This window comes from Equus quagga, chromosome 17 (genome assembly GCF_021613505.1).
Source record: "Equus quagga isolate Etosha38 chromosome 17, UCLA_HA_Equagga_1.0, whole genome shotgun sequence".
NCBI lineage: Eukaryota > Metazoa > Chordata > Mammalia > Perissodactyla > Equidae > Equus > Equus quagga.
Window position 1 is genome coordinate 35711952 of NC_060283.1, and position 16422 is coordinate 35728373.

At 45.6% G+C, this 16422-nt stretch overlaps 1 protein-coding gene across 7 annotated transcripts in view; it reads left to right on the top strand.

Moving 5' to 3' along the window:
* The window catches only part of COL6A3 (collagen type VI alpha 3 chain), an 84283-nt gene that overhangs the window by 30856 nt on the left and 37005 nt on the right, over positions 1-16422 (top strand). For 5 of the 7 annotated variants that reach the window (XM_046643653.1, XM_046643657.1, XM_046643659.1 and 2 more), the window contains 9 exons: positions 113-697; positions 2406-3005; positions 4494-5066; positions 6501-7109; positions 9091-9696; positions 11344-11958; positions 12858-13457; positions 14066-14403; positions 15478-15556. In XM_046643653.1, coding sequence (XP_046499609.1) covers positions 113-697; positions 2406-3005; positions 4494-5066; positions 6501-7109; positions 9091-9696; positions 11344-11958; positions 12858-13457; positions 14066-14403; positions 15478-15556 — 4605 coding nt within the window. The remainder of the gene's footprint in view (positions 1-112; positions 698-2405; positions 3006-4493; positions 5067-6500; positions 7110-9090; positions 9697-11343; positions 11959-12857; positions 13458-14065; positions 14404-15477; positions 15557-16422) is intronic. The other 2 variants (XM_046643656.1, XM_046643660.1) reach the window with 1 other exon arrangement.

Genomic DNA, 16422 nt, shown 5'->3' on the forward strand with positions numbered 1-16422 from the left:
ATTGGCCAGAGTGAATGGGAGCGCCCTTTGACTGGAGTTAGCTGGGTAGAGAGTCCTAGTTGAATGTGATTGGTAAGGCTTTTCTACTCACCTTATAACGTTGTACCTACAGTCATTGAAGTCAACAAGAGGGACATAGTTTTCCTCGTGGATGGCTCATCGGCTCTGGGACAGAACAACTTCAATGCAATCCGTGACTTCATTGCCAGGGTCATCCAGAGGCTGGAAATCGGACAGGACCTTATCCAAGTGGCAGTGGCTCAGTATGCAGACACTGTGAGGCCAGAGTTTTCTTTCAATAGCTACCCCAGCAAAAGGGAAGTCGTGAACGCCGTGCGGAAAATGAAGTCCCTGGAAGGCCCGGCCCTGTACACGGGCTCTGCTCTGGACTTTGTTCGAAACAACCTGTTCACTAGTGCGGCTGGCTACCGGGCCGCTGAGGGGGTCCCTAAGATTTTGGTGTTGATCACAGGTGGTAAGTCCCTAGATGGAATCAGCCAGCCCGCCCAGGAGCTGAAGAGAAATGGCATCATGGCTTTTGCCATTGGGAACAAGGCGGCCGACAAGGCCGAGCTAGAAGAGATTGCTTTCGATCCCACCCTGGTGTTCATCCCTGCTGAGTTCCGAATCGCCCCTTTGCAAGGCATGCTGCCCAGCTTGCTGGCACCTCTGAGAACACTCTCTGGAACCACTGAAGGTATGGTGGGGAGGGTGTCAGACACACAGTAGGGTGGTCTCCAGGTAGAGCCTTTGAGAGAAAAAGGCACAAAGTTTTATTTGTGTTCAGCTAAGAGACAACTCTTAAATGAGGGAAATGACAGCAACAAACAAGGTTTATTTCAGGTCTTCATTTACCCTGAGTTGGGAATTGTATGACTTAAAATGCCATAGGATACAACTGTGTGTCTTAAAATGTCATACGATAGGAATTGTGCGACTTCGAATTTCATAAAACAAGGATGGTCTGACTTAGACCGTAGGACCAGGGGCCACCAAGCTTCTGGCCCCGGAGGTCACTTCTCAGTTCTTATCTCTCATCAGGTCCCAGAGTTCTGTCGCCTCTTGTGACTCCTGTCCAGCCTTCCTCCCACCACCAAGATGTGGCCTGGTTCTTCCTTTCCTGAGTCCACTTTTCAATGACCCAAACCTGGCCAGCATAGAACATTAACCCTCTCTCCTCTCTCTTTAAGTGATTTCCTTCCATGAGAAAGCATAGTCAATGAATGGGTATGAAGACAGAAACCCAGTGGTTCTTCAAATCCCTCATTTGATATGATTATCAGTGAAAAATGAGTTTTAAAGACATTATAATGGTCTATGAGGTTACAAATCGAATAAGTACAATTTGCCGTCCTTATGAAGATGAATCTCACGGAAACAAGCTTTTCTGCCTCACACACTTTACCACGAGAAGCCTGTGCAATGCATGGTCCATGTTGCACGGACACACGCTTTCTTCTAAGGGTCTCTGGTCTTCTAAACACGCCCCCTCTCTCTTTTTCTTTTCTTTCCTTAAAACTTCTAATCCACGTTTTCATAACCAAAGTTCAGTTTGAGAGAACGTGGGATAAAATTAGCTGTTAGGTTTAAACTTTAATGAGACACTAGGGAAGAAATGGTAAATAATTTATTTTAAGAACACATAATAAATGTGTTGGGAAAAACACTCTAATTTGAGAATTATACTTTTGATTCTTCTCGTGTATAACCTAAGCCAAGCATAGTACATAGTCTCTTGGTTTTTAACGTGTTTTTGTGATCCCTGTCGTCTCACCCTGGAGGGACTCCCATGGGTTGGATTATTGCATGGCAATGCTATGACTCCTGAGAGGAGAAGACCAGTAGAGAGTGACAAATGGGCAGTCCTAGGACTATTTTGAGATGAGAACAGCCTAATTTTATTAATTTTTTTTAGCCCTAAGGAACTCATGTTCTCAGGTTTACTTGGGCTAACACTTCTAGTCTATCCATAAGTGGGAATCTCTCTGGAGAGGTGAACCCCAGAGGACACGGTGTCTCACATGTAAACCTGGCTGTGACCGCGGTCATTACCATGAGCAGTCCAGAAAGGCACAGTACTCGTGCAGAATTCATTTTCAGGAAAGAAATGTTTATTTCAAGGATTCCCATCCTTTTTGTTGGTTGTAAACATTCTAGCTTTGCACTGCGTCTCTCTGTGAGTCAACTTGGTTTCGTAAACTTGGCTATGAATATGCCTCACAGACACCAGCTGCCACTAGAGGAAAATATGCAGCCTTCTGCCATATTTTACAAGATGGATGTGCTTTGCCTCACTGATTTTCTCTGTGTTCTGAATGTTGGCATGTGTGCACAGGTTGCGGGCACACATGAGAAACCCTCCGGGGTTGTGTATGTCTCACCTTGTTTTCTGTGCTCCACTGCAGTTCACGTAAACAAAAGGGATATCATCTTTCTTTTGGATGGATCGTCCAACGTTGGAGAGACCAATTTCCCTTATGTGCGGGACTTTGTAATGAACATAGTTAACAGCCTTGATGTCGGAAGTGACAATATTCGTGTCGGTTTAGTGCAATTTAGTGACACTCCAGTGACGGAGTTCTCCCTAAACACATACCAGACAAAGGCAGAATTGCTTGCTCACCTGAGGCAGCTGCAGCTCCAGGGGGGGTCGGGCCTGAACACGGGCTCAGCCCTAAGCTATGTCCATGCCAACCACTTCACCGAAGCTGGAGGCAGCAGAATCCGTGAACGTGTCCCGCAGCTCCTGCTCCTGCTCACAGCCGGGCAGTCTGAGGACTCCTATTTGCAAGCTGCCAATGCCCTCGCACGCGCAGGCATCCTGACCTTTTGTGTGGGAGCTCGCCAGGCGAATAAGGCAGAGCTCGAGCAGATTGCTTTTAACCCCAGCCTGGTGTATCTCATGGACGATTTCAGCTCCCTGCCAGCTTTGCCTCAGCAGCTGATTCAGCCCCTAACCACATATGTTAGTGGAGATGTGGAGGAAGTTCCCATCGCCCAGACAGGTAAAGCTCCCCGACTGACCGCACAGGGCTCCCTCTCTCCCCCGCCACCTCCCTGCGGGCAGGCGGCCCCATCTGAACTCAAGACCCTGGTGCACTGTAGAAAGACGATGGCTCACTTTGGTTGAAGTATTTTGAATGGAGGCTTGAGACACTGTACCAGCAAGCTTAGATTCACTGCCTAAAGGGTGTTCATTAATGAAAGAAACACTAGAAAATCCAGCTACGTTCTGCCTTATTAGCCCACCTTATATTCAGAAGCCTTATTTATTGATTTTTTTTTTGCCCCAGTGCCCTGTGAAGATTCTGGAGCACAAATCCATATGGAAATGAGAGAGAGAGAGAGAGAGATTGATTGTCTTTCATACATGAGTATGCATTGAGGGCATTTAAAGATTGAAATTATTTTCTTTATATGATTTTTTTATACTGAAAATCTGCCATATCTCAAAATTTATTTGTTATAAACCCAACAAAGGCTGCATCTTCATGTGAAGGTAAAATGACTTGCAAAGGAAGTCTGGATGATGATGATGATTGCATATTAATATGGTGGTAAGATATGGATGCATTAGATCCACTGGCTGGCTCACATCACTGATGGGTGGCAAGACTGAGCCAATTGAAAACTAGTCAAAACAGTTCCAATGGGCCAGCCCCGGTGGCCTAGTGTTTAAGTCTGGCGCGCTTTGCTTTGGCTGGCCCAGGTTTGGTTCCCGGGCACGGACCTACACCACCCACCTGTCAGTGGCCATGCTGTAGAGGTGGCTCACATACAAAAAGAGGAAGATTGACAGCAGATGTTAGCTCAAGGCAAATATTCCTCAGCTTAAAAAAAAAGTTCTAATAATTGTTTGAACCAAAAATAATGTTCACATTACATCTCATAGCCCTCTATGGGCTCTTGTCCATGTTTTTTTTGGTCTAATCACAGCAGGTTGGAAAGCAGTGACAGAGAGCCTGACACACAGAACAATCATGGGCACTATCTTGGGTCCCAACCCATAACCTCAAATTTAATGAAAAGATAATCCAGTTAGAGAAGACATGTGTCAACTCAGTTACCCATGGGTGGTTAATCCACATCAGCCTTTGTCACTAGAGATAGGTCAACTTTTAGCAAAAGGACAATCAGGACGACATTTTCAATAGTTTTATTCATAACAACTTGAAAACTCTGTTCTCCTACAGTGATTGTCACCTGATGCAAGAATGGAACCCTCTGGGGCTTTCCATTGGCTTGCTTTGCTGACTAGGCACGATGCTAGATTGGGTGGACCAATCTAATTGTTCAAGTCCTTTGCAAATATGCACTGCATCAAAATGGGGCATTTTAATGACAGCTGGTGCAGGCTTTCTCTTCTCTTGCTGGTACAGTGATCATCATGAATTTCATGAACTCCTTACCAAATGCTAGTGATGCTGGGCTGGTCAGTTTGGTGCCTGTCATGTTCCAGCCCCTCATTGTGTCCTAACCTACTTTCGTTGTAGAGAGCAAGCGAGACATTCTGTTCCTCTTTGATGGCTCAGCCAACCTGGTGGGCCAGTTCCCTGTCGTCCGTGACTTTCTCTACAAGATTATCGATGAGCTAAATGTGAAACCCGACGGGACCCGGGTTGCGGTGGCTCAGTACAGCGATGATGTCAGGGTGGAGTCCCGCTTTGATGAGCACCAGAACAAGCCCGAAATCCTGAATCTTGTGAAGAGAATGAAGATCAAGACGGGCAAAGCCCTCAACCTGGGCTATGCCCTGGACTATGCACAGAGGTACATTTTTGTGGAGTCTGCTGGCAGCCGGATTGAGGACGGAGTCCTTCAGTTCCTGGTGCTGCTGGTTGCAGGAAGGTCATCTGATCGTGTGGACACTCCGGCACTCAACTTGAAACAGAGTGGGGTGGTGCCTTTCATATTCCAGGCCAAGAATGCAGACCCCGCTGAGTTAGAGCTGATAGTGCCATCCCCTGCCTTTATCCTGACCGCGGAGTCACTTCCCAAGATTGGCGACCTTCAACCACAGATTGTGAACCTCTTAAAATCGGTGCAAAATGGGGCACCAACACCAGGTATGGCTTAGAACTTCCGGTTGCCTCTGCATCCCAGTTCTCCTATGCATGAGTTGACAGCAGGCTGTGGCTCAGGTCCTGAGATGGAAACCCTCTTCTGGTTTCCAAGGAAGATGGAAAATGAGGAGATGGTTTCTGCAGAAACACTGGAATATGACTTTTCTTTTTCCATACTGACTCTCTAACTCCTCTAGGACAAAAAAAGAGAATCAGGGTGATTATTTTTAGGGACATTAGAATATTTCATAATAAGATACGTTATAAAGATTTAGACATATCAGTGGTTAAAAATCCTTTTAAAAAACATTATTTTTACTATATGCATAATGAAAGGCACATAACATGGTTACATTATAGCTAAAACAGTCCTTATTTTCATTTTCCCCCAGTCTTATTTCAAGTGGGTATCACTGTATTATAATTCACTCACTACATTCATTAAGAATACAAGGTGTGATGAGAAGCAGATAAATTCCCACCTTAAACGCTGTATTAGAATTTCCAACTACTAATTTATGTTAGTGTGACTTTGCGTTTAACTACTTAATATTTGCTGATAAAAATGCAGTGAAAAGAGTAATTAATTTCATGTAAAATCCTTTTGATTGAAAACTGAGAACCCAAAACTTCTACATTGACTTTTGGGCCCATTCATTGTTAGTCTGGGACTGTAAATCAGACATCTGGGTTACCTTCTTTCCTGTCGATCCTCTGTGACTCACAGTGAATCATGTGAAATCTCCCGTCTGCAAAATGCTAATGCAGACTCAGCCATCTGATGTCTCTGTTTCCTCAACGTTTTTTCTTGAGTGCACCTTTGCAAGTCAAAAATACTGTTGGAGTATTGAAAAATTCCAAAATAAAAGGGCTACCTATTGGTGTATTAGTTTCCTATTGCCATTGTACCAAATTACCACAAGTTTAGTGGCTTAAAACAAAATGAATTCATTATCTTACAGTGTTAGAGGTCAGAAATCCAAAACCAGTCACACTGGGCTGAAATCGGGGTGTCAACAGATTTGCTTTCCTTCTGCAGGGTCTAGCAGATCATCCATTTCCTTGCATTTTCCAGCTTCTAGAGCCTGCCCACATTCCTTGGCTCCTTGCCCCTTCCTCCATCTTCAAAGCCAGCAGCACAGCGTCTTCTCTCTTCTCTGACCTCTGCTTCCATCCTCATATCTTCTCTCTCCTTCAGAATCCTCTTGTCTCCCTCTTACAATGACACAGATTGATTATACTGGATCCACCTGGATAATTGAGGATACCCTCCCCATCCCCTAAGGCCTTAAATTAATCACAGCTGCAGAGTCCTTTTCATAAGTTCTGGGGATTCAGAATTGGATATCTTTGGGGCCCATTATCAAGCCCAGCGCAATCGGTATGAAATTGTCCCTCTTATGTCCGTGTGAGTCACCGAGGCTGTCTTCCTTCCAGTTTCAGGTGAAAAGGATGTGGTCTTTCTAATTGATGGCTCTGAGGGTGTCAGGAGTGGCTTCCCTCTGTTGAAAGAGTTTGTCCAGAGGGTAGTGGAGAGCCTGGACGTGGGCCCGGACCGAGTACGCGTGGCCGTGGTGCAGTACAGTGACCGGACCAGGCCCGAGTTTTACCTGAATTCATACATGGACCAGCAGAGTGTGGTCGGTGCCATACGCAGGCTGACTCTGCTGGGCGGGCCAACCCCCAACACTGGGGCCGCCCTGAACTTTGTCCTGAGAAATATCCTGATTCGCTCTGCTGGAAGCAGGATAGAAGAAGGTGTCCCCCAGCTTCTGATTGTCCTCACGGCCGAAAGGTCTGGGGATGACGTGAGGGGCCCCTCGGTGGTCCTGAAGAGGGAAGGGGCAGTGCCCATTGGCATTGGCATCGGGAACGCCGACATCACGGAGATGCAGACCATCTCTTTCATCCCAGACTTTGCTGTGGCCATTCCTACCTTCCGACAGCTGGGGACTGTTCAACAGGTCATCTCCGAGAGAGTGACCCAGCTCAGCCGCGAAGAGCTGAGCAGGTTGAAGCCAGATTTGCTGCCTCCCACCAGCCCAGGTAAGGAGTTGCTAAGATTCATGTTTTTGGGTAAATGAAAGTCTCAAAGAGGGGCATATGCTTGGCTTGTAGTGTGGAGCCCCAAATTCTGTATAAAGGCTTCTGTGCAGATATCTGGAGGGAGAGGTCATCTAATTGACAACACAGTTCAATATCAGTTTTAAGCTGCCCCTGGAGGTCCAGCTGTCAGCCTTCCATGGTCACGAGAGTGTGGCCACAGGTGCTCTGAAAAGCTGCGGCACAGCTCTGAAATCTTGGTATTTACAGAGCCAAAGTGTGAAGATTGCTTTTGAGTTGGCTTGGTGCTGAAAAGTAAGTGTCTTACCTGGGAGGAAGGCCACCTGGCTCTTACAACTGTAGTTTATTCTATTTCCTCCTTTCTCTTCTCCTTTTCTAGGCCTGGTACAATGAACTGAAAAACGGTGGGAGCCCTGGCTGCTGGGAAGGAAGGGAGCTCAGATATAGCCACCCCTTCAGAAATACCCACCAGGGCCTCCCTTCTCTGGCTCTCGGGTGGGGAGGTTCGCTGTGGTGAAGAGGCTGCTTTGTCCTGGCCTTTGCTCCCTGTGGCTCCTATTCTGCAGAATACCATCTGCAGCCTCAGGGCATGGGGTGGGGACTGGAAAAGACAGGGAATAAAGGAAGGGAAGAGTGAGCAGGGAAGGGAAGAGTCAGACTCAGGACACAGTGCCCTTTGGGTGAGTGAAAGACCTGAGGGTGCTGGCATGGGGCCATGGAGAGGGGCCTTCATGCTGGGGTCCAGGACACAGCGCAGCATGCCCCACAGACTTCCATGGAATGTTCTGCAGCGTTCCAGATCAAACAAATTTAGGAAATAGTAGGATAAACAAAGTGAGGGTTGCTTCCCGCCCCCAACCCCCGCAATTGTTGTGTTTTGTGTATCTCCAATACAATAAGAGAATGCACCATTTCCCAAATGTATTTGAGTGCAGGAGTCCTTTTTTATGACACATCTTGAGGTCCCAGTGTTCCTGAGAAGGCACTTTGGAAAGATTGTCATAGTGTATGTGCGGCTTCTCTACTTTAAATACAAGTGGCTGTTTCTGCAACAATGTGACTCCCAGTCCATTCGCTCTCCCACCCTTCAAAGGGACTATTTTTTACCTTCTTTCTCCCTATCCTGCTTCTTCTACACTCTCTTCCCTCAGCTTACTCTGAGCTGATCGTCTTGATTTCCACTTCACTGAGAAAATACGAGGAAATTGGAAAAGATCTTCCGGAAGCTCCTCTCGCTCTCTCCCAGCATCAGTGTTCATGTGTCAGCTTCTCTCCTGTTTGTAGGGTGAACTGTCTCTGCTTCCTCGGGTAGCCTTCCTCTCACCTACTCAGGAGCATCATCTGCAGGTTTTCTCTCTCCTGCATCATCAGCTCTCCACTGAGCATGGGAAGGATGAGTCCTTTCAAGATACAAACATGTTGCTTTTTTTCCTCTTGTAAAAACTCTCTCTTGATGCCCTGCTTGCCCCTCCACTAGCACCTCAGTCTCCTTTTAAAAGTGTTGTCTATACTTGCTACAATTCCTCCCTGAACCCACTCCAATCTGTCATTCACTCTCACTATTCCATAGAAAGTGCTCTTGTTAAGGTCCCTCCATCTGGCAAAACCCAATGGTCGATGCTCAGGCACCATCCTACTTGATCTATGAGCACATCTGTCACAGTTGACATGCCCTCCTTATTAAACACCATCCCCCCTTGGTCTAGACATGGTTTTTGTGTGCCAATCTCTGCCTCCCTCAGAGTTACTCTTCCTTATCGTTTGCTGATTCCTCCTCTTCTCCCTGATTGTAATCACTGAAATGCCAGGACTCAGTTCTGGGACTGTATATTAACTATAATAGTCAGAATTAGGATACTTTACCTGTCAGGTGGCGATTCTGTGACAAACCGGGAGGTGATTTGTTGATGCTAAGAATTTGGTGCCAACAAAGTTGAGGTCCACGATGATGCTTGATTCACAGGTGTCGGCAGCAAGAAGGACGTGGTCTTTCTCATCGATGGGTCCCAAAGTGCTGCCCCTGAGTTTCAGTACATCCGCACCCTCATTGAGAGGCTGGTTGACTACCTGGATGTGGGCTTTGACACCACCCGGGTGGCAGTGATCCAGTTCAGCGAGGACCCCAGGGTGGAATTCCTGCTGAATGCCCATTCCAGCAAGGATGAAGTGCAGAACGCGGTGAGGCGGCTGCGGCCCAAAGGTGGGAGGCAGATCAACATTGGGGGTGCCCTGGAGTACGTGTCAAAGAATATCTTCAAGAGGCCACTGGGGAGCCGGATTGAAGAGGGTGTCCCTCAGTTCCTGGTCCTCATTTCATCTGGGAAGTCTAATGACGAGGTAGATGACTCGGCGGCAGAGCTCAAGCAGTTTGGTGTGGCACCATTTACTATCGCAAGGAACGCAGACCCAGAGGAGCTGGTCAAGATCTCCTTGAGCCCTGAGTATGTGTTCTCAGTGAGCACCTTTCGGGAGCTGCCCAGCCTGGAGCAGAAACTGCTGACCCCCATCACGACCCTAACCTCAGAGCAGATACAGCGGATCCTGGCCAGTACTCCCTATCCTCCTCCAGGTAAGATTGACTGTTTGTTGTTGTTGTTCTCTGAGTGTTTTCGGCATAAAAAATAACAGTCTTAAAGATCCATAGTTCTCATGATAAATTAAATTAAAATAAAGGGACACCTGTGATTGAACCTGTTGGGTCCATCACTTATTGCAGGGAAGAAGGATGCACATGATGGTAAACCATGGGACATCTCAGTAATATGTTAAGACAGTATTAAGGAAGGACTTATGATAGGATCTGAGCTTGTGGTAGGTGATTTTGAGGAAGGCTTACGGAAATGGAACTTTGCCCTGGATTGGATGTTGTCAAGAGGTGGAAGTAATTCTATGATTGGGTATTTTACTAAATCTTATAACTAAATCTTTAATTGATAAAGAACCAGACATCACTCCTATTAGCCAGGATGGGTGGGGGAGTGTTTGGTTATTTTTGCTTTTGTTTTTGTCAATGTACACATAATTACAACATGACCTCAATTTTGTCTTGATCCACCATGGTCACAGTGTGGCTTTCTCTGGTGTTGATATTCTGTGAAATCTTTTGTATTCTACAAGAGAACCCAAGGCCTGTGTGTGCAGCCTGGGCCAGCTTTTCTATTTCTCAGTGTAAATCGTTCAATGTCATGACTGGCTCAGCTTTTGCTGTGCTGTGTTTCCGTTATAAGTAGCTCAATGATTTATGAGGCAAAGACGGGTTGAATTTGTTGAGTGGCAACATGTGAGTAGTTTAATAAAATGGCACCTAAGAAGTATCTAGAATTCTAACTAAGAGGAAAACATGTCTCATCTTTCCCAGAACTTTTTGATTAATTTTATATCTAAAAATGGACTCATATAAAGAAAATAGGGGAAATAGTGAAAGTAAAAGCTTTGGATAAATGCTAGAGGTAGGTGAGCAGAAAGAAATACTGTGAGTCAAACACCTTGGGAGATGTGCTGGTCTGTTGGGAGAGTTGGGATTCTCCAGGCTGTCACCAGCTGAGTGGTGACCTTGGATGAGAGGACCTTGACCTCAGCTGTCTCTTTCCTCTTGTACAACAAATATGTTGGTCTGGGTGATTTCAACCCCTCCTGGTAGTTCGTGATTCTGTAGTTTATAGAAATCCAGGATTAATTTCTAAATGCTGCTTACATTTTTAAAATTCATTTTAACCTAGACTGCAAAGCCAAAATTAAGATAGAGTAAACTCAGAAAGTTTTGGAGAACTTAAGATATTTTAAGAAGCAAAAATTGTTTTGTTGAAAAAGGTCAAATTTTTAATAATTAATTTAAAAAATCCCAAGAGATAAACTCATGCACATTGGCTTATAATTTTAGTGTTAGTTAATATTATGGTGCAATATAATGCAAAGTTCAGAATACAGTCACGCATTGCTTAACGGCCGGGATCCATTCTGAGAAATGTGTCGTTAGGTGATTTTGTCATTGTGCAAACATCATAGAGTGTGCTTATACAAACCTGAATAGTATAGGTTACTACACACCGAGGCTACACGGTACTAATCTTATGGGATCACCATCATAGGTGCGGTCCATTGTTGACTGAAACATCATTGTGTGGTGCCTGACTGTATAATGTGAAATTCAGAAAAAAAACCCAAATGAGCACCAGTCGTGTACCGAGTATTTCCCCTTTTTTTCTTTTATCTGCAGCTGTTGAGAGTGATGCTGCTGACATTGTCTTCCTAATTGATAGCTCTGACAGCGTGAGGCCTGACGGCATCGCACATATTCGAGATTTCATTAGCAAGATTGTTCAAAGACTCAACATTGGCCCCAATAAAGTGAGAATTGGGGTTGTGCAGTTTAGCAATGAGGTCTTCCCTGAATTCTACCTGAAGACCTATAAATCCCGGACCGCCGTGCTCGATGCCATACGTCGCCTGAGGTTCAAAGGGGGGTCTCCGTTGAACACTGGCAAAGCTCTGGAACATGTGGCAAGAAATCTCTTTGTCAAGTCTGCTGGGAGCCGGATAGAAGATGGGGTGCCCCAACACCTGGTTCTGTTTCTGGGTGGAAAATCCCAGGATGACATTTCCAGGTATTCGCAGGTGATAAGCTCCTCAGGGATTGTGAGTTTAGGGGTAGGAGACCGAAACATCGACAGAACAGAGCTGCAGACCATCACCAATGACCCGAGACTGGTCTTCACGGTGCGAGAGTTCCGAGAGCTCCCCAACATAGAAGAAAAGATCATAACCTCCTTTGGACCCTCGGGGGTCACTCCCGCACCTCCAGGAGTGGACACACCTTCTCCCTCACGGCCAGGTATGAGCTGTGGGACTCATGACTACAGAGCGTAACATCAATATTTTTTAATTGAAAAAATGTAATTAGCATTCATTTGAGCAATTTTCTTCTCTCGGGGTTGTTGCTGCAGATAATATTAGAAATTAAATATTGGAAAAATAATTCAGTTGAAATTGTAGAAGGAAAAATATCCTAGAAAGCATGTGATCATTGATTCTTTCATGAGGCTTCCATGAGCTTCCATGAGGGTCACTGTAGCCCCATTGGAAGGTTCTTTAAAGGTGCATTGACGGTTAACCACAGACTCATTGGCTCTCAGAATAGGATGGCGTCTTTGAAGTTGGCCAATCCCTACCCCTCACTACTCCAGTATTGATCGCATTTAGGAAATTACCCCCAAATGCCATTGATTTTCAGCAGGCTCCCACAGAGCTCTCAGCCTGCTGGCAGACAATCTTTCAAAGGTGTAGGGGACCACATCCCGTTTTCCAACGTTTCTTCCAGCCCTTCCTTTCTCTGCCTCCAGCATGTCTCCTGCCTCTCCTGCCAGACATCAACACTTATTTCTGACCAGAAGGAAAGTGTTAGTGGCATTTCCTAAGACACCCGAGATCATGGATGCTTGAATCCATGGCTTTTCACCTTTTGCATGGGATAATCAGGACTCAGTTTCACTGAAGTCTCATGTCGCCTTTCCTTTTTGTTTAAGTGATTTATCATTTATCTTCTTGTTTTTAGCACAATGTTTTGAGGGGTGTGATTTCAGGAACTACAGAGGCGCGGAATAGAGCAAAGGTGTTCACTCTGAATAAGTCATAAGAATGGCGTATTTCAATTCTTTTAATTGACATTTTGTATACTTGTGTTCTGAGTGTGGAAACCAAATTTCCTCTCACTTTCATTTTAATCATTTTTAGAAAAAAAGAAAGCAGACATTGTGTTCCTCTTGGATGGTTCCATCAATTTCCGGAGGGACAGTTTCCAGGAAGTGCTCCGTTTTGTGTCCGAAATTGTGGACACGCTTTATGAAGGGGGAGACTCCATCCAAGTGGGGCTGGTCCAGTACAACTCTGACCCCACGGATGAATTCTTCCTGAAGGACTTCTCCACCAAGCAGGAGATTATCGACGCCATCAACAAAGTGGTCTACAAAGGTGGGAGACATGCAAACACCAAGGTGGGCATCGAGCACCTGCGGCTGAATCACTTTGTGCCAGAGGCGGGCAGCCGCCTGGATCAGAGGGTCCCTCAGATCGCATTTGTGATCACGGGAGGAAAGTCGGTGGAGGATGCTCAGGAGGCGAGCCTGGCACTCACCCAGAGAGGTGTCAAAGTGTTCGCGGTGGGCGTGAGGAATATCGACTCAGAGGAGGTTGGGAAGATAGCGTCCAACAGTGCCACAGCGTTCCGAGTGGGGAATGTCCAGGAACTGTCAGAATTGAGCGAGCAAGTTTTGGAAACTCTGCATGACGCAATGCATGAAACCTTATGTCCGGGTGTGAGCGATGTTTCTAGAGGTAATTCCCTTTAGGTGCATATTTTCAATCCTGTCCTGTTGATGTTCGAGAGTTATTTAATGACCTAGGTCCTTAGCGCTGGCCTAGGGACTCCTTATGGGTTGGGGCCTGGCTGTCACCAGTCACTGTTATGGGGTGTTTTTCCAGGATAAGAGTGGAAGTCTGTCTTTTCTTTCTCTTATAAGATTTACTCTTTCCCCTTATTCTTTAATCCTCCAAATAATTCAGACTTATTGATCCCTGTTTCTGTTTATAGGTTTATTAGATCAGTTAAATGAGATCAGAGTATTTGAGTCCTCAAGTGCATTTCATTTAAAGCACAAACTTGGGATGCATCTAAACACCAACTGTGTATCGCGCCCAAATTGATGAACATCACCACCAAAGCAAGCATGTTAAAATGGCCTGCAATTTTGGGTCCTAACAGTCAGCATCAGTTTTCCCTATGAGAGAGGCAGATCCAATTCCTTCTCAAGGCTCAGACATAGAAGATCTTATTTTGCCCTTGAGCAGGATGTGCTGGTCCATGTCCCAGGGCCGTGGCTGTATGTTGAACTCATCTCAACTGCCTCGACTTAGAGCTCGTTGACTGCTTTTTCCCTTTACAGCCTGTAATCTGGATGTGATTCTGGGATTTGATGGTTCAAGCGATCAGAATGTCTTTGTGACTCAGAAGGGCCTCGAGGCCCAGGTAGACACCATCTTGAATAGAATCAGCCAGATGCAAAGAATCAGCTGCAGCGGTACCCAGATGCCCACCGTGCGGGTGTCGGTGGTGGCCAACACACCCTCGGGGCCGGTGGAGGCCTTCGACTTTGCTGAGTACCAGCCGGAGCTGTTTGAGAAGTTCCGGAACATGCGCAACCAGCACCCCTATGTGCTCACTGCGGACACGCTCAAGGTCTATCAAAACAAGTTCCGTCAGTCCTCGCCCGACAGTGTGAAGGTGAGCAGGGGCTTGCCCTGGTTTCAGCTTCCCGGGGGGTTTCTGGATTTTTACGGGTCGGGAGGAACACTTTGACGTCTGGAAGCCCCCATCCCAAACTGTTCTTCTATGAACGCTTTCACGCTTGGCGGGGTTGGTAGTATCTATACGTAAAAGTCCTTTCTTATCAACTGATCATAATAATCTGAAATGTAATATCTCCTTTGTACTACTAGGTTTACTTAGGCTCCCCCAAAAACGAAATCCTAGAAGCTAGTAATTAAGCTTGAATGAGTTGAATTTGTGATTAAAGTTTAATTATAGTCCTACCCATTAAATACGTTGTGTTCTCTATGTATATGTTTTTCTCTCTCTTTCTCTATACGTGTATGTGTGCATACATACACACTATCAGTTCACCAGGACTGCCACGACAAATTGTCACAAACTAGGGACTTAACCAACAGACATTTATTTCCTCACAGTCCTGGAGGCCGGAAGGCCAAGATCAAGGCGTCGGCAGTGTTGGTTGCCCCTGAGGCCTCTCTCCTTGGCTTGTAGATGGCGCCTTCTCCCTGTGTCCTCACGTGCTCTTCCCTCTGTGTGTGCCTGTGTCCTGACCTCCTCTTCTTGGAAGGAGACCTGTCCTATTGGATCAGGGCCCACTCTAATGACCTCATTTAACTTAATTGCCTCTTTAAAGGTCCTGTCTCCAAGCACGGTCATGTTCTGAGGTAGTGGGGTTTGGGACTTCAATAGAGGAATTTTGAAAGGGAACTATTCAGCACAGAACACACACACACACACATCATTTCCAGAAACTCTACCACATATATAGAAGAATGAGACAAAATGTTTTTATTTCCATTGTTATTTGTGTTTTTTAAATAAGCACTACAATATACTCATTTACTTTATTCCTCATTTTTTGCACAATATCGAAGAACCATGAACATGGGACGCTTGTTTCTCAAACTTGGCCCTCAGTTCCCTCACCTGTCAGATGAGGGGTCTGAACTGGCTGATCTCCCTTACAAGAGTCTGCGACGTTTCTTTTCAGTTTCGGCTGGGGTTTGACTCATCTTTTATTTTCAGGTGGTGATTCATTTTACTGATGGGGTGGATGGCGATCTGGCTGACTTACAAAGAGCCTCTGAAGAACTCCGACAAGAAGGTGGGTTCCGGGGCTTTCTCAACGTGAGTAGCAAACCTGAGTGAGTCAAGTGCGTGGCTCTGCTGGAGGGGAATGACTGCTACAGAGTCCTCTGGGGGAGCAGATTCCTCCTCCCAGCATCTTGGCCGTCTGCGCCTGCCTGGGGCTGGGGGATGGGGCTAACAAGGATTCCCTGTGTCCCCTAGACAGCTGCATTACCAAGGCACAGGCCCCACAGGTTCTCAGACTCATTCTGGTGGTAGAACATCTGGAAAGCGTGATGCTTTTGCAAAAGAACATGAAGTTTTGATTCATTCAGCTGCATCATATAAACTAAGAATTAATTTTCCAGCCAAAAATATTGCTGTAGTTTGGTTTGCGGTCATCACGGCTCAAAAAATACTGCAACATTAAGTAAAAATACACATATTAATAAAATAAATAACAAAAGAGTACTTTCCAAATTTAAAGTGACTGGATAAGCAATGATGCCTATTATCAGATGCAATATTTGTTCATTTGCTGTGGAATTCGTTGGCATTGACTATCAAAAAGTGGATGCCGACACCAGAGCTTTAAGAAGAATTTATGGGAGCATAAATTATCATAAGAACATTCTGTTAGTTTGCTTTTTCTGAGCAATTGCAACGAGATTGCTATCTGACTTGGAGGTGCGATATCTCAGTTCTTCTTACAGCATATCTGTGTTATGTAGGACCAGACTTCGAGAATTTATGTGTGAATGGATGTTGTGCTGTCACTTCCTATATATAAATTGTTGAGTTTAGTTATCGACATATCTGAAACAATTGCTCAGAAGAGTCCAAAGTTCCAGTGTTTCAGTTCTTCAGAGCAGCTAACTAGTTTGATTAAACATGTTTCAGTTA